The sequence below is a fragment of the Rhinopithecus bieti genome, unplaced genomic scaffold (genome assembly GCF_001698545.2).
Source record: "Rhinopithecus bieti isolate Rb0 unplaced genomic scaffold, ASM169854v2 scaffold_44592, whole genome shotgun sequence".
Classification (NCBI taxonomy): Eukaryota; Metazoa; Chordata; class Mammalia; order Primates; family Cercopithecidae; genus Rhinopithecus; species Rhinopithecus bieti.
In genome coordinates this window covers 519,465-537,876 of record NW_016818423.1, presented here as the reverse complement: position 1 = coordinate 537,876, position 18,412 = coordinate 519,465, and the positions used below count along the sequence as shown (strand labels likewise).

At 50.4% G+C, this 18,412-nt stretch overlaps 1 protein-coding gene across 3 annotated transcripts in view; it reads left to right on the top strand.

The window, feature by feature from the left end:
- Positions 1–6: 6 nt before the first annotated feature.
- Positions 7–18,412, top strand: part of NKAIN1 (sodium/potassium transporting ATPase interacting 1) — a 58,328-nt gene continuing 39,922 nt past the window's right edge. For 2 of the 3 annotated variants that reach the window (XM_017857051.1, XM_017857050.1), the window contains exon 1: positions 29–114. In XM_017857051.1, the coding sequence (XP_017712540.1) occupies positions 61–114 (54 nt within the window). In that variant the 5' untranslated portion in view covers positions 29–60. Of the gene's footprint in view, positions 115–18,412 lie in introns of all 3 variants that reach the window. The other variant, XM_017857049.1, reaches the window with a different exon arrangement.

Below are 18,412 nucleotides of genomic sequence, written 5' to 3'. Positions count from 1 at the left end.
AGGCGGCGGCGCGGAGCAAGAGGGGCGCCGCGACAGGCGGCCCGCGCAGCCCCCGGAGCCATGGGCAAGTGCAGCGGGCGCTGCACGCTGGTCGCCTTCTGCTGCCTGCAGCTGGTAAGCGCCGCGCGCCCAAGCAGTCGGGGCAGGGTGGGGCGCGGCGGGGCGCGGTCCCAGGGCGTGCGGGTGGGGTTGCGTGTGTCTCTGTGTGTGTGTCTGGTGCGTGTGCCCGGGCGGGGGGTGGTCTGGAGTCTCGGAGCGGTCGGGTGGAGCCTGCTCCGGCTGGCCGGGCTGTCTCTTTGTGTGCGCTTCTCGCTGCTGTGCCCGGCGCTCCTCGGGTCCCTAAGTGCGTCCTGTGCGCGAGTCCCCGGCCCGCCCGCACGGTACAAGTGGCCTCCTGTTGGGGGATGCGCTGTGGGACTGTGGCTCGCTGGGACTGGGGGTGTGTCTGAGGCTGATCTGTGGATCCGTTGAAGTCCTGCTGTGTGTTTCCCTCTAGATCCCTCGTTTGCATGAGTCTCTCCCTTCCTCTGGGTCTCTGCCTCTGATCACCAACCCTATGTGAGCGTTTCTCACAGTCTCTGCTCCCGCGTGTGTCTCTCTGGGCTTCTCTTTGGTGTGTCTTTAGATCGCTGACCATTTCTGGTCCATGTTCATCTGTATTCTGGGATCTTAGACTCCAAGAACTCTCCAATCCTTTGTGCTGTTTCTGCCTCCCTTCACCTTCCTGACCGGGCAGTCCTGGGAATGGAGAGCCACCTCCCTGGAGAGGGTCACCAGGAGCTGTCAGATCCTGGGCCAGCCTGACCCAGCCTGGACCACACTTCCTGCTTTGGTCTGGCCGCTGTGGCCATGGGGGTTCCATCAGTCATCAGGTCCACCCACCAGAGCAACTCTTCTGCCAGGGACAGCGTCAGGGGGGTGGGGGCACTTGGGTGCTCCAGGGAGGATCAGAGTATGGAAGGACACTGTGCCTAGCCCCAGCATAGGGAACTCGGGTTCTTGTCTCAGGGAGCAGTGACTGTAGCAGACTAGAAGAAACAGCGTTGCCCTTCAAATCAGGCCCTGGCAGGGGAATTTGGGAGGGTGGTTAAGGAGAGGCAGGGGTCTCCTACCTACCCTAGAGCTGAGATTGAACAAATAGGGAGGTTGAAGCTGTGCTTCTTCTCTAGGCAGAGGTGCATGGGGACCTCCATTGCTGAACCCAGGTCTGAGAGTGAGCATCGAGCAGCCTGAGCCCCCCTCATGCTGGACTCCTTGTTCTGGGTTTCCACTCTTGCCTGCATCCATCACACCCTCCCCACCACAGGAGCCAATGATAATGTAGAGTGAAGCTTTGAGCCTGGACATGCAGACCTCCTCATTCGTTTTGCTTCTCTCCTCCTGGGGACACCAGCCTCAAACATGCCATCTACAGACCTGGCCTGGGCAGTGGTAGAAACAGCCCTAGCTCTGGAGATTGTAGCCTTGCTCCCAGCTGTGGGAGACTGGACAAGTGACTTCCCCGCACTGGCTGGCCTCAGTCTTCCTATCTGTAAAATGATTATCCCTGAGGATTGCAGAGGGGATTAATCAAGATCAGGTGGAATGGAAACTCCAGAAGGGCAGAGATTGTCTGTTTTTCTTTATCTACTTTGAGGAACATGAAATGCCAAGAAATGTTTAAACCTCTCAGAGGATTCTTCTGTGTTTGTTCAGTTTTAAATTTTAAACTGTTTTTTTTTAATTAGAAAAGTAATATACATATATTGTAAACATAAATAAATAAATACATAATCAAACAGGACAGAAGATAAAAGTAAGTTTTCTAGACCAGGCACCGTGGCTCATGCCTGTAACCCCAGCACTTTGGGAGGGTGAGGTGGGCAGATCACCTGAGGTCAGGAGTTTGAGACCAGCCTGGCCAACATGACGAAACCCCATCTCTGCTAAAAATACAAAAATTAGTCGGGTATGGTGGCACGCATCTGTAATGCCATCTACTCGAGAGGCTGAGACACAAGAATCACTTGAACCCGGGAGGCGGAGGTTGCAGTGAGATGAGATCACGCCGCTGCACTCCAACCTGGACAACAGAGTGAAACTGTGTCTCAAAAAAAAAAAAAAAAAGTTTTCTTCTCTCTATAACTAGACCCCTCCCCAAAGGTGAGCCTGTTAACAGTTTGTCCCGTGCTCATTCTCTGTTGGCGATGATAACAACGGTTAGCTTTGGAGAGCCCTTGACTAAGTGTCAGGTACTCTTGGAAGCACTTTTCCATGTATTAACTCATTTAATCATAACAGCCCTATGAAGTAACTTGTCCAGGATTCTACAGGAACTAGGATCCAGGCTTTGTTTTGGGGGTTTTGTTTTTTTTTTGTTCGAGACATGGGCTCGCTCTGTCATCCAGGCCAGAGTGCAATGGTGCAATCATAGCTCACTACAGCCTCGACCTCCCAGTCTCAAACAATCCTCCCACCTCAGCCTCCTGAGTACCTGGGACTACAGGTGCATACCACCATGCCTAGCTAATTTTTTTGTTTTTTAGAGACGGGTCTCCCTCTGTTGCCCAGGCTGGTTTTGAACTCCTGTGGTCAAGCTATCCTCCCACCTCAGCCTCCCAAGTGCTGGGATCATAGGCATGAGCCACCACATCCAACCAGGATCCAGGCTTTGAATCCAGGCAGTTGGCCAGGTCCTCTGTTGCCTTCTTAATTATAAAATAAGTAGTCTGGCCCTGGTAAGTCTGGGGCCCCATGGGAGGAGCTCATAGCTCTAGAGAGAAATGAAGGTGGTAGACAGTCTCTCCCTCCTACTTCCCTTCCTCCGTGATTCTCCCTTGCTAAGCTAACCCCACTCTTCCACTTAGAGGATCTCACCAGCACTAGAGGCTTGAGTTAGATGAGACCTGGGTGGAATTCCGGTTCTCCCATGTCCTGGCTGAGTGGCGTTGGGCAGCTTGTGAAGGTTGTGCAAGATCATTTGCGGGAGGGACTTGAAAATTGCTCTCTTGGCTCTGTTGCACTATCTGGGCTGATTGCAGAGTGGGCCCTCCGGTTGTCACTAACCCCCAGGAGCTCCTAACTGCCTGACAGCTTCCATAATGTACCCCAGGAAGCTGGAATTCACCAGCCTGAGGGGAGAAGAGAATCTTGGTTTTCTCATCCAAGGGACTGAGGAAAACATAGAGGCTGTTAAATATCTTTCAGCTGAAAACTTAGGAGGCACTGTGTCATTTTTCTTTTTCAAATGGAGTTTAATCGTTACAATGAATCAGGCCAATCTGAAACACTCTTCCTCAGTTGGGATAGATGTGATTTGGAGCAGGTAGGGACTCTGACTTTCAGATGGGTAAGTGTAGGATAGTAGTTAAGGCTCTGTAGTTTGACAGGACAGACCTGGCTTCTAGACCTGGTTCTGTCACTTCCTGGCTGTGCAATTTTGGGCAAGTTGCTTACCCTTTCTGAGCCATAGTTTTGTAATCTGTTAAACAGAGAGAATATAAAACAGTTCCTAATCCTTAGGGTTGTTGTGAGGATTCAATCCATGTAATGAATTTAGTACTGTGCTAGGTACAGAGTGAGTACTCATTAAACTGTAGCTTACCGTTATTATCTTAATGATTCGTATCATGGGATGTGTCTGTGGTATTGTAGCCCAAACGTATCCAGGTGGCCCCCTGCACTGTCCTTTGTGGACTATCCTTTGTGGGAAGTAGCAGGTAATTGGACACTGAGCTGAGAGGCAAAAGACCTGGATTCAAGCCCGGCTCTGCTTCTGACATCCTGCGGTTTTGCGCAAGTCTCTTCCGCACTCTAGGCTTTGGCTTTTCCATCTGTAAAATGGGAGGAATTATTGGTCTGGCTCACTGGGATACTGCCAGCTCTACTTGTCAGGAACTCAGGGTGATGCCTGGACTGTCATGTTTTGTTTATTTATTTTTTATTTTTTAGAGATAGGAGTCTTGCTGTGTTGCCCAGGCTGGAGTGCAGTGGCCATCATAACCCACTGCAGCCTCAAATTCCTGAGCTTAAGTGATCCTCCCACCTCAGCCTCTCAGATAGCTGGGACTACAATGCATGTCACCACACCCGGCTTTGGCATGGCAGCTTTGTTGCATATTGGTCTGGTTCCTTTCTGTACAACATCTTGGGTCCCTTGCTTTCCAGAATTCTTTCTGGTGTATCATCTTGACAACATTATTAACATATTCACCCTTTAATTTTTAATCTTGTGCCTTTTCTCTCTCCTGTCCAAACCCAACTCTTCCTAGTTCACTTCCTTCCTGAAACCTTACAGGCCACTCTGTTCTTCCTGGAAGGGGATGAACTAGTGAGATTTGCCCAGGGAATCACCATCAATTTCTTCATCATCATCATTATCGTTCCCATGTCAGGAGTCCTGTGCTAAGCACTTTATATGCATTACCTCGTTTAACCAAATGAGCATACATATGTAAAGTGCTTGGCGAAGTGCCTGGGACATGTTAAACGGTCAATAAATGTTAGCTCTTTTACTGTTTTCATCCTTCTTATTGCAGTTCCGCACAGTGCGATATATGTGTTTATTATCCCGTTTCTCAGGTGAGGAAATTGAGGTTTGAAGGTGTATGACGTTTGCCAAAGCTCACTAAGCTAGTCAGTGACAGAACCAAGATATGAGGACTCTTCTGCCTGAACAGAGAGCCATCCTCTCAGTCCCGTGCTACTCTGCTGCTCATGTTTAACCAGTGCAGACACTTGGACCAGACAGGTCCAAGCCTCAGTTTCCTCATCTGAAAATGAAAATGATCATATTTCAGTAAGCTCATTCATAGTGCCTGCACTGTGAGCCAGGGAGTATCCAATAATAGATCACTGCCATGGTTGTTTCTGTCCCAGCTCTGTGTGACCTTGGACACATGCATTCACTCCTCTGGCTGCAGTTTCTTCCTTTGTAAAAGAGGAAGAGTCGTCCCTACCTCACAGAGGTGTAGAAAGGGCTTCCTTGGCTGGGTGCCAGACACATAGTAGGTACTCAGAAAAATGTTGGTTTCATTCTTTTCCCTTCTAGAAAGCTCTTTGCTTTCTGGAAGATGGGGGCGGGGGGCGGGATGTAGCTTCCAGCTGAGCTGCGAGTAATGGTGTGAAACATGGTCAACCTGATTGATGAAGTTATTAGCAATAATGATGGCAAAGACCAGAGGGAGATGGGCTCCAGCAGGGGCCTGCACTCTGGAGCAGCTGCAGCTGCAAGCTCATGGCTTCCTTGGGAGGGTCTGGCTCTGCTTTGGGTGCCTGAGGTCCTTGGGCCAGCTATCAGAGTCAGGAGCATGAAATTATGCAGGCCACTGGCCCCTTCTGTTCCTCAAACCCCTTTGTACAGAGTTGGCAGGGGTGATCAACTCCCTTTTGTGAATGAACAGAGTGAGGCCAAACTGCCCTCAAGGCCCTTATAAGATGAGCGGAGCAAGGTAGAATGGAGAAGAGGGCCTCCAGGGGACCTGGGGATGGCCCTGGTTCTGCTCCTTTGTAAGGGTAGGTGAGTGGATGTTTTTTAAATAAGCAGCCCATAATTGGCAGCTTCTCTGAGATCTGGCACAGGGGCTAGGAGCACCACATCTGGGATCAGGCCTTGCTTTGTGACTCCCAGGAAGTCCCGCACCCTCTCTGAGCCTCTGCCTTCTTACTTACAAAGTAGTACGAACAGCTTCTACCCCACGAGCCCATGGCAGTTTGGGGAATTTGCAAGCTGATGCCGGGATAACCAAGTACGGTCCCTGGCCTAGGAAAGTGCTCTCCAGGGCTAGCTGTTATTTGCCTTGAGACTTGGACAAGTCACATCAGCCCCATCTCTGCCTGTATTAGAGGATTTCGTGAGCAGGGTCACTCCCGCAAACACTTCAGCTCTTCTTTATATGGAAAATACGGGGCTGAGTGGGAAATTAAAATGATGAGAATTTCTTTTTGTTTGGCGTCTGCTATGAGCCAGGCATTGTACTAGGCATTTTATATATGTCTCCTGCTACTGTGTGGCTTATCCATGGCCACATACATGGTAGGTACAGAATGAGTATTAAAACTCAGATCTGGGACTCCACAGCTTCTTCCTGCATGCCCCATTGCCCCCTGCTAGTATTGTGGGATGCTGGAGTGGAAGCAGGTGGAGAAATCCAAACCTTTCCTCAGCCACAGGGCTTGTTACCAGATGCCAGATCTAACTGCTTACACAGATGCCCCCTCTCCCCATTCTACCCACCCCCAAGCTCTGTGCCGGACTTAAAAGAGCTGTGATGCATGGCTGGGTGCGGTGGCTCACACCTGTAATCCCAGCACTCTGGGAGGCCGAAGAGGGTGGATCACCTGAGATCGGGAGTTAGAGACCAGCCTGACCCACATGGTGAAACCCCGTCTCACTAAAAATACAAAACTAGCCAGGCATGGTAGCTCATGCCTGTAATCCCAGCTACTCAGGAGGCTGAAGCAGGAGAATTGCTTGAACCCAGGAGGCAGTCAGAGGTTGTGGTGAGCTGAGATCATGCCATGGCACTCCAGCCTGGCAAAAAAAGAAAAAATAAAAAAGTAAAAAATTAGCTGGGCACAGTAGCATGCACTTGCCGTCCCAGCTACTGAAGCAGAGGGGAGGATTGCTTTTGCCCCAGAGGTTGAGGCTGCAGTGAGCCAAGATTGTACCACTGCACTATAGCCTGGGAAACACAGTGAGACCCTGTCTCAAAAAAAGTAATACAAATAATAATAAAAAAATAAGCTAGTTCCAGCCAGGCACAGAGAGGCAAACTTCAGATGTTCTTACTTATTTGTGCAAGCTGAAAGTTAAAACAATTGAACTCATGGAAGTAGAGAGTAGAATGAGGAGGCTGGCACGGTGGGTCATGCCTATAATCCCAGCACTTTGGGAGACCAAGGTGGGTGGATTGCTTGAGCTCAGGAGTTGGAGACCAGCGTGGGTAACATGGCAAGACCCTGCCTCTATTTAAAAAAAAAAAAAAATCTTAAAAAAAAAGAAAAAAGTAGAATAAGGATTACCAAAGGCTGGGAAAAGTAGTGGGGGAGTGGGGAGGTTGTATAAAAACATAGTTAGATAGGATGAATAAATCTAGTATTTGATAGCACAACAAATAAACTACAGTCAACGAAATTTATTGTACATTTAAAAATAACTGGACGGGCACAGTGGCTCACACCTGTAATCCCAGCACTCTGGGAGGCCGAGGTGGGTGGATCACTTGAGGTCAGGAGTTTGAGACCAGCCTGGCCAACATGGTGAAACCCCATCCCTACTAAAAATACAAAAAATTAGCTGGGCATGGTGGCGGGCACCTGTAATCCCAGCTATTCAAGAGGCTGAGACAGGAGAATCATTGGAACCCAGGAGGCGGAGGTGGCAGTGAGCCAAGATCGTACCACTATACTCCAGCCTGGGCAACAAGAACAAAACTCTGTCCCAAAAAAATAATAATAATAAATAAATAAAAATAAAAATAACCCAAAGAGTATGATTGGATTATTTGTAACACAAAGAAAGGATAAACGCTTGATTTACCCTGGTGTGACTATTGCACAGTGGATGCCTGTATCGAAATATCTCATGTGCCCCATAAATATATATACCTATGTACCCACAAAAATTAAAAATTAAACACTAGATCCAGGCCATGGGGGTGGAGCTGGCTTTAGGCCCAGGAAGCCACGTCCCAGTGCTTTGCCTACCTTTCCCTGCCCTGGCCTGGAGAGGGATGTTGATTGATTCCGAGACAAGGGAGAGCTTCAGACCGCAAAGCAAACTTCCCCCAGAGGTGCTGAATGGGCACTAAGGTTTCAGAAGAGCTGTGAAGTGTGGTTGCAGGTTCTCCTGATTTACATTGGCCTCCTGGCCCCTCTCAAAGCAGCTGACAAATCCAGAGACAAGGAGGTGGACTGGGAACTGGGAAGAACCTGGGCTTTGGGGTCAGGCTGGGATGTGAGTTCCAGCTTTGCCTCTTTGTAGCTGGATGACCTTGGGCAGGAAGACACCTAACCTGTCTGAGCTTCCACTTGCACTTCTCTAAATCAGGATAATAATCATCTGCTTCAGAGAGTTGTTGGGAAGCTCCTTTGAAATAAAACGTGCAGAGTGGGAGCTCACAAAGAGGGCACACTCTTGAATACCCAGGAAATGAGGCTGCAGGTTCTGCAAATCCGAGTACTGTGGGGTAGGAAATGAGATGACTCCCCTTTCTCAACGAGTGAAAGGCTCAAGCTGGAGCAGCGGTTCTTCTCCATCTGTGTGGTCTTGGCATTGCTGGACTGTGGACTTCTCTTCTGTAAAATGGGCATCATAATAGCACCCACCTCACAGGACTGTAAAGAGGACAACCTGAGATAATGTAGGGAGAGCCATGGGCACAGGCTGCCACTCACTAAGAAGGATTCCAAGGCGAAGGCGTGGCCTCTCTGGGCCTCTCTCCCACTCTGTATAGGGAAAAGGTTGGACTCATCATCTCAAAGAACCCTTCCAGCTCTGAGTCAGCAATGAGCTCCCCCTCTTCGCAGGTGGAGGTCAGAGGTGCTGCCTGGCCCACCTTGTTGCAGGCGGTGGTGACTGACGGGGTATCAGGGCCTGGGGGCACGAGGAGAGGAGACGTCTGCCTCTGATGGCTTGCTCAAAACTTTACACCTGGGTGTCAGGTTGTCAGGGATTCTGGTGACCTCATCTTTCTTCTGTCTGTCTGTCTGGATGTCTGCACTGCTCCCACCCCAAATGCCCATGTAGCATATTTTGGTTGTAAGATCAAGTCTCAGACTACAAAGATGCAGAGCTGGGAGGCTTGTGGCCCATCACTCACCTCCAGCTCACCGCAGGTGAGCTTCTTGAACTACATACAGAAAGTCTGATACTCTTCGGTTAGAGAGTGAGAATTGCCCCCAGCTAACTACCTGGAGTTGAATCCAGCAAATATTTACCAAGCACACACAAACTGCCAGGCATGATTCTAGGCGCTGAGTCATCTTAGGGTATGAAACATGCCCTCAGCTGCAAGACAGAATCCCTGGGTTCTGGTACTCACTGCTGTGCAACTGTGAGTTGGGCCTGGCCTTCTCTGGGCCTCATTTATCACAGCCTATGAAGTGGGAAATGAGAGGAGAGGACTGAACTCTTGTTAGCAGCTTTCAGACTCTCCAGAGGCTCTGCAAGGGTGGGGGCTGATAACCAGGTGGTGAGCTTCCTGTCCCAGGCAGTGGAATTTACGTGTGGCCAGGCATGGTGGTTCACACCTATAATCCCAGCACTTTGGGAGGCTGAGGCCGAAGGATGACTTCAGGCCAGTAGTTCAAGACCAGCCTGGGCAACATAGTAAGATCACATCTCTACAGTAATTTTTTTTTTTAATTAGCTGGGCATGGTGGTGCTTGCCTGTGGCTCTAGCTACGAGGTGGCTGTGGTAGGACGATCACTTGAGCCCAGGAGGTCAAGTGTGCAGTGAGCCGAGATCATACCGCTGCACTCCAACCTGGGCAAGTGAGCAAGACCTGTCTCGAAGGAAGGAAGGAAGGAAGGGAGGGAGGGAGGGAGGGAGGGAAAGAATTTATGTGTAGGTTGGATGACAGCTTGGACATGTAATGTATCTAGTGATGACCCAGATCCCTTGGAACCACTCGATGCTGGTTCTAGGTCCTGAGAGGACAGTGCTAACAGCACACAATGATATCTATAATTATGAACATTTCTGTGAGCTTACCATGTCCCCTCTCCTTAGCATACTCCTTCCCACCCCCTACCTCTAATCACAGGGCCTGGTGAGCTCCTGGTTCAGGCAGTAGGGGAAATGGAAATCTATAGGCATTTTATCCCTTTGCCTGCTCTGGCCACCCCTTGCCCTAGAAGGGCAAAAATTCTGAGATTTTCAAGGTAAGGATTGGTTCCTAAGCCTGTTTTTTGGAGGGAGGTGGGCATGTTCTGCAGCCCCAACCTGAACCAGAGATGTGGGTTTTCAATTACACAATTAAATGCACAATTAGGCATAATTACCAGTGCTCAGAGCCCGAGACTGCTCATAATAGGCGTGTAATCTACTGCAGCCTCTGTTTATACTACTCAGCGCACTCCCTAATGATGCCGGGATGCCTTCACACTGCACTGTTGCCATGGAGACAAGCCCGCCACCACCATGCAAAGCTGACAAATGGTGTTCTGGTCCTGGGCCTTTGGATTGTTTCTGAGGCTTCTAACAACCAGCACTGGAGTGGAGGGTCTGGCCAGGGGGCAGAAAGGTGGGGCAGCCCTCCCTGGATTCTGACACACCCTGCTGGTTCAGGCCAGTCTTGGAGCCACCAGGGAGGACAGGGGAGGGGAGCATCAGCCACCTCTCACCCCCAGAGTCCTCAAGCCATGAGCGGGATGGCCCGGGGCCGTGAAAGGTCTTATGCTTATCCATTCACACATCTCACACTATCATGGAATCAAAGGTCTGGGCAGGGGGTACTGCCTACACCAGCTTCGTAGATAGGCCTGGCTCTGCTGTAAACTGGCTCTGTGACCTTGGGCAAGTCCTTGGCCCTCTTGGGGGCTCTGCTTCCCCATATATAAAATGGACTGCAGGGTCTCTGCACATGGCATAGTCTAATAGAGAAGATTTACTGAGCACTTATGACCCACCTCATTCTGCTGTAACTGCTTTACTTGGAGTGGCTCATTCATCCTCACGACACCCTGTGGGGTGGGCACAGCTACTACCTCTGTTTCACCGAAGCAGAATCTGAGGCTGAGAGCAGTCACATCCAGCAGTGGCAGAGCTGGGATACAAACCCAGGTCTCGCCCTTAACCCCAGTGCCACATGGCTTCACACATGCCACCTGAGGTCATCCTCACAACAGCCCTAGAGGTGGAACTTTGTCACACCCATTTGTGTTTCCTAGATGAGGACTCTGAGGCTCAAAGAACTGAAGTCATTTGGCCAAACTCACGCAATGAGGCAGCAGCAGAGCAGGGCTGGTTGATGCCAACAGCCAGGGTTCCTACCTTTGGCTTCTTAGTGGAACTCATAAAGGGGTAAAAAGATTTCCTTTGGCTGGGCACCATGGTTCACACCTGTAATCCTAGCAATTTGGGAGGCCAGGGCGGGCAGATCACTTGAGGCCAGGAGTTTGAGAACAGCCTGGCCAACATGATGAAATCCCGTCTCTACTAAAAATACAAAAATTAGCTGGGTGTGGTGGTGTGCACCTGTAATCCCAGCTATTTGGGAGGCACAAGAATCACTTGAACCCACGAGGCGGAGGCTGCAGTGAGTTGAGATTGCACCACTGCACTCCAGCCTGGGCAACAGAGCAAGACTGTATCCCCCCAAAAAAGATTTTCTTCAACAAGCAAATGCCATGGAGCCCGGATATCCCCATCCAGCCTGGCCCCAGCCACCGAGGAGTCAAGGGTCCCAGGGTCCCTCAGACCCAGCACTTCACTTTGACCTTGAAGGAAATTTTGGTCTAGTTCTTCCTCTATCAGTTCACCCCCACCTTGGTCACTAGAAGCAGGGCCTGTTTTTACACGATGTTTTTTTTTTTTTTTTTTTTCTTTTTTTTTTTCTCCATTTCTCTGTAATTCAGCACATTATTTATGGGTACCTGCTATGTGCCAGCCCCTGGGAACACAGATGGATCAGACAGTAGGTTCAAATCCTGGCGCTTAACCTGGGATGCTGCACAAGTTGCTTGACCTCTCTATACCTTGGTTTCTTCATCTGTAATGAAGGCAACAGCCTGTTCCTTGCAGGGTTGTTGGCAATGTTAGCAGTAACAACTACCACTTATCAAACACTATGTGCCAGGCAGTCAGCTAAACCTCTTATATTCCCTGGGTGAAACTTTATGACATAATCGCTCATTCCCATTTAACAGATGAAGGAACTTGAGGCTCGAGATGCATAAGTTGAGTGAGGTAAGTGGCAGAATAGGCACCTGAGTCCAGAGCACTTGCTCTTCCCCACCCAGTGTCCCACCAGCATGGAGGTGGCAGTCACCCAAATGTGAATTTCTCCTGCCTCTTCCCTAGCGCCTCCAGCCAGCTTCTCCTGGAGGAGTGAGGTATTTGAATGGAGGGGTAATCTGAGGGGGGCAGTGGCCACCTAAGAGGGGCATAGCCCAAGACTTTGTCTAGCTGGATGAGTCCCCCCCTGGACATCTGAAATTCTAGGTTTTCTGAGAGGGGGCTCTCACACATCACCTCCACCTTCACACTATGTAGCTGGGGAAACTGAAGCCCAAAAATGGACTATGGTGGCTCACACCTGTAATCTCAACATTTTGGGAGGCCAAGGTGGGTGGATCACTTGAGGCCAGGAGTTCAAGACCAGCCTGGCCAACAGTGCAAACCCCATCTCTACTGAAAATACAGAAATTAGCCAGGCATGTTGGTGGGTGTCTGTAGCTACTTGGGTGGGTGAGACATGAGAATCACTTGAACCCAGGAGGCAGAGATTGCAGTGAGCCGAGATTGCAGCACTACACTCCAGCCTGGGCAACAGAGTAAGACTCCGTCTTAGAAAAAAAAAAGGCCAGGCGCGGTGGTTCACGCCCGTGATCCCAACACTTTGGGAGGCTGAAGCAGACAGATCACCAGGTCAGAAGATCAAGACCATCCTGGCCAACATGGGGAAACCCTGTCTGTACTAAAAATACAAAAATTAGCCAGGCTTGGTGGCAGGTGCCTGTAGTCCCAGCTACTCGGGAGGCTGAGGCAGGAGGATTGCTTGAAGCCAGGAGGCGGAGGTTGCAGTGAACCGAGATCATGCCACTGCACTCCAACCTGGCAACAAAGTGAGACTCCGTCTCCAAAAAAAAAAAAAAAAGAAATGGGCTATGGCTTGCTCAAGACCACAGTCTAAGTCAAGGGTATTGGATCCACAAATCTCTATGTGCAGTGTCTGCTGGTTTCGGGTCCCACTCTCAACTCTACCCTTATCAGGTGGGCACTGCCCCCCTCAGGTTGCCCCTCCATCCAAATGCCTCATCCTCCAAGAAAAGCTGGCCACCCTCCAAGAGAGGAGGCACGAGGGAAGAGGCGGGAGGAACCCACATTTGGGTGACTGTCACCTCCATGGTGGTGGGAAACCGGGTGGGGAAGAGCAAGGGCTCTGGATCCAGGTGCCTTCTCTGCCACTCACTGGCTCTGAGGCCCTGGGCAGGGCACTTACACTTCGTGAGCCTCAACTTGCTTCATCTATTAGGAAACTTCTTGTTAACTTCCTTTTATCCCCCACCAGGCTGTTGGAGAGGGACCTTTGAGGGCTGTGGTATGTTTCTGTGTTTGTATGTACAGCTAGCTGGTCCCCAACTTACAGTGGTTCAACATAGTTTTTTGATGTACAATGGGTTTGTTGGGGTGTGGAATGCATTTTCGATTTAGGATGGGTTGATTGGGACGTGGCCCCATTGTAAGTCAAGGAGCATCTGTGTTTGAAACTGCACACTGCTGCATGCCCCAGTATTTGTGGGGGTGGACACTGGCACGTAGAGATTTGTGGATCAATAAACATCCCTTCCCGCTTCCTCCCTCTTCATTTATTCATGAACTCTGAACTCCTTGGCTACAGAGAAACTGCCTGGAAGAAAGCAATTAGAGCATAATTAGAACCACTCCTATCATCAGCTCTCAGAGGGAGGGAAGGGAGGCTGCTGGGGCATCCGGGGAAGTCCCCAACCTCTGTAGCTGCCCATTCAGCTCCTACTTACCCCGTGGAGCTCAGCCTCCCCAGAGTCCTGGACACTGGAAACCGCTCTACAGGGAGATGCCTCATCCCTGGAGGCGTTCAAGCAATTGATAAGGCTAGGGAGAAGAGCCATCTGTCTTGCATACTGAGTTGGAGTAGATGATCTCCAAGTCCCTTCCTTGCTGAGCTTCTTGGGTGCTCCCTGCCAGGGACTGGGACAGGCATTGCAGGAAAACTAAAAAGTACAACATGGCTCCTGCTTTCTAGAAAACATTCTTTCAGCAGATTGTAGTGAATTAAGACTACAAGGACAATGGGAAATGCAAATTACCTGGAGGAAGCAATTTACCAGGCAGGGTTCCGTTCATTGCCAGGTGATTAATAGTAATAATAACAGTACCAGCAGTCGGCCGGGCACGGTGGCTCACGCCTGTAATCTCAGCACTTTGGGAGGCCGAGGCAGGCAGATCACGAGGTCAGGAGATCGAGACCATCCTGGCTAACATGGTGAAACCCCGTCTCTACTAAAAATACAAAAAATTAGCCAGGCGTGGTGGCGGGCGCCTGTAGTCCCAGCTACTTGGGAGGCTGAGGCAGGAGAATGGCGTGAACCTGGGAGGTGGAGCTTGCAGTAAGCTGAGATCCGGCCACTGCACTCCATCCAGCCTGGGCAACAGAGGGAGACTCCGTCTCAAAAGAAAAAAAAAAAAAGTACCAGCAGTCAAATGTTTATGGAGCATTTCTTTTTTTTTTCTTTTTTTTTTNTTTTTTTTTTCTTTTTTTTTTTTTTTGAAATGGAGTCTTGCTCTGTCTCCCAGGCTGGAGTGTAGTGGAGCAATCTCAGTTCACGGCAACCTCAGCCCCCCGAGCAGTTGGGATTAGAAGCACCCGCCACCATGCCCAGCTAATTTTTGTATTTTAGTAGAGATGGGGTTTTGCCATGTTGGCCAGCCAGGTCTTGAACTCCTGACCTCAGGTGATCCGTCCGCCTCGGCATCCCAAAGTACTGGGATTACAGGTGTTAGCCACCATGCCTGGCCATTTATGGAGCATTTCTGATCCCAGAGCCACTGCTTTCCCCCAGCAAGTGTCCCAGCATCAAGAAGTAGCCACCTGAGAGCAGGTGTTCCTCCCTCCCTCAGGAAAGGAGGACAAGACGCAGGGAGGTGCCAGGCACTGTGCGTCTCACTTCAGATGCATTTCCTCAGTTGGCCCTGCAGTAACCCTAAGAGGTAGACACTCTTATATGGACACTACCTCCCATGTACAGATGAGGAAACTGAGGCTCAGGGAGTGACAGAACCTGCCCAACATCACACAGTATTGGTTCAGGACTGTAACCCAGGCCTTTTGGATTCCAGACTCCTTGAACTTTGCACTCTACCAGGTTTGAGGGTGCAGTTTGCTCTCTCCTCCTTGCCCCTCTCCTGAGCTTCAGTTTGGGCCTCAGTTGTTCTGAGCTTCCTTATTGGGAAGCCTTGAAAAGCTGTTTAATATGGGCCTCTGCATCCATCTCCTGGTTGAAGGCGATGCATTGAGTCCTCTTGTTCCTCTTCCTCTCACCCTGCACCAGCTGAAGAAAGAATGGGAGAGCCCCACCACTGGTGACGGGTTTCCTGCCTTGGCAAAGGAAAGTGAAGGCCTGGCAGATGACAGTCTCTGGCCTCTTGAGTGAAGGTCCCATGGATGCAGAAGCCTGGGCTGCAGCCAAGGAGACAGCCCCCCAGCCCTTAGGCTGTGACAAGGAGGGTGTAGCTTCATGATGGGAAGGGGAAGAAACTGCCTCCTGGGGCCCAAATGGACAGAGGAGGGGAGGATGGGCTAGATGGGGTCAGGGAGGAACTTAAGGTTTGGGATCAATGGTGGTCCCTCCAGGGAATGGGGGTGAGGTACCTGGGGACATCCAGGCTTCCTTCTTTCCCTACCTGAGGGGAGGTTGTCATGACAACCAGCTCCCCAACTTGAACCTCTGTAGGACTGTGCCCCCTTTATCTGAGTGACAGGTGGTCACCCTGGCAACAGGCCCTGTGCTCAGCAGGGGTCCCTGACTTCCCAGTAGCCACTTCCCTTTCACGTGTGAAGATACATTGTTCTGCAACCGCAGCAGCTCTCTCCAGCTGGAGGGAGGCTCCATGTCAGGCCAGCTTTCGGATGTGGGTTTTTACCAGCCCCTCACCAGACTGCCCTGGACCCAGCCTGTGCAAGCGATCTTAATAAAGTTCAGTTCTGCCAGGCACAGTGGCTCACGCCTGTAATCCCAACACTTTGGGAGGCCGAGGCGGGTAGATCACCTGAAGTCAGGAGTTCAAGACTAGCCTGGCCAATATGGCGAAACCCTATCTCTACTAAAAATACAAAAATTAGCCAGGCGTGGTGGTGGGTTCCTGTAATTCCAGCTTCTCAGGAGGCTGAGGCGGGAGGATCGCTTGAACCTGGGAGGTAGAAGTTGCAGTGAGCCAAGATCGCACCACTGGGCTCCAGCCTGGGTGAGAGTGAGACTCTGTCTCAAAAACAAAAAAACAAAAAAAAGTGCGGTTCTGATACTGCCTTGCCTCTGTTTAAAGCCTACCCCAGGCCCTCATTGCCTTCAGGATAAAGTCTAAAGCTGTGTTTCTCAAACTTTAGCGGGCATCAGAAGCACTTGGAGGGTTTGTTGAAATATGGATTTCCAGGCCGGGAGTGGTGGCTCATGCCTATAATCCCAGCACTTTGGGAGGCCGAGGTGGGTGGATCATGAGGTAAAGAGATTGAAACCATCTTGGCCAACATGGTGAAACCCTGTCTCTACTAAAAATACAAAAATTAGCTGGGCTTGGTGGTGCATGCATGTAGTCCCAGCTACTCGGGAGGCTGAGGCAGGAGAATCGCTTGAATCCAGGAGTCGGATGTTGCAGTGAGCCGAGACTGCACCACTGCACTCCAGCCTGGCGACAGCGAGACTCTGTCTCTCTCTATCTCTCTCTTTCTGTCTCTCTCTATCTCTCTCTCTATATATATATGTATATATATATGGAGTTCCAGGCTTCACCCAGAATTTCTGATTTAGGAGGTCTGGGATGGGGGCCAAGAATGTGCATCTCTAACAAGTTCCAACTTGATGCTGATGCTGCTAGTCCAGGGACCACACAATGAGAATTATTTATCTAGACCAGAGAGACGCTGAAGCCTGCCCAGGCTTGCCTGCTAACCGAAACTCACCACTTCCGCGTCCCTAAACTCAGGTCACATGGACCTAAACACCCTGGGTTGTTTCACACCTTAGAGCCTTTGCCATTTGCTGTGCCTGCCTCTCTGGAAGCTCTTTCCTTCTTTATCTCCTAGGCCTGCTAAACCATCATTTCCTCCTCGGAGCATCTCTGTACTCCCGTATCCTCACCACACTGACTTCTTCCTTTGGGCCCTGACACCTTGCCCCCTGCCTCCATCACAGCAGGTGCTATGCTGTTGTAATTCTGCTCTATTTCCACATCAAATCCCTCTCCCTAGACTGGGAGCTCCTTGAGGCCTGGAAGTGTCCATTGAGTGTGGACATGGAGTGTGGCCCTCAGAAGGAACTCAGTGAATGTGTGATGCTTGAATGAACCTCAAGAGCAGATGGAAGGCCCAGGTGAATAATCACAAATCACAGAGTTTCATAGTTTATCCAGGCAGTCAGATATTCACTGGATGCTTTTTTTTTTTTTTTTTTTTTTTGAGACAGAGTCTCACTCTGTCGCAAGGCTGGAATGCAGTGGCACTATCTTGGCTAACTGCAACCTCTGTCTCCCAGGTTCAAGTGACTCTCCTGCCTCAGCCTCCCAAGTAGCTTAGATTATAGGTGCATGCCACCACCCCTGGCTAATTTTTATATTTTTAGTGGAGACAGCGTTTTGCCATGTTGGCCAGGTTGGTCTCAAACTCCTGACCTCAGGTGGTCCACCGGCCTCAGCTTCCCAAAGTGCTGGGATTATAGGCGCGAGCCACCACGCCTGGCCACTGTGTGCTTATTCTGCACTAGGGAGGTGCTGGGGATACAGTAGTATGGGAGGCAATGTCCCTGCCCATGTGGACTCAGATGCTATCAGTGATCATGTCGGGACACAGATGGTGAGCGTTATACAGGAAAAGAAGATTGTAGAAGATCTGAATGTTACTAGGTGCAATGCCTCACGCCTGTAATCCCAGCACGTTGGGAGCCCGAGGTGGGCAGATCACCTGAGGTCAGGAGTTTGAGACTAGCCTGACCAACATGGAGAAACCCTCAGCCTCCCGAGTAGCTGGGATTACAGGCATGCGCCACCAAGCCCAGCTAATTTTTGTATTTTTAGTAGAGACAGGGTTTCACCATGTTGGCCAAGATGGTTTTAATCTCTTTACCTCATGATCCACCCACCTCGGCCTCCCAAAGTGCTGGGATTATAGGCATGAGCCACCACTCCCGGCCTGGAAATCCATATAAATACAAAAATTAGCTGGGCGTGTTGGCACACACTTGTAGCCCTAGCTACTTGGGAGGCTGAGGTGAGAGGATCACTTGAGTCCAGGAGTTGGAGGCTGCAGTAAGCTGTGACTGTGCTGCCACACTCCAACCTGGGCAACAAACTAAGACCCTGTCTCTAAAAAAAAAAAAAAGTCAGTGCCACAATGAAGTGGCTCATGCCTATAATCCCAGAACTCTGGGAGGCCGAAGTGGGCGGATCACTTGAGGCCAGGAGTTCAAGACCAGCCTGGTCAACATGGTAAAACCCTGTCTCTACTAAAAATACAAAAA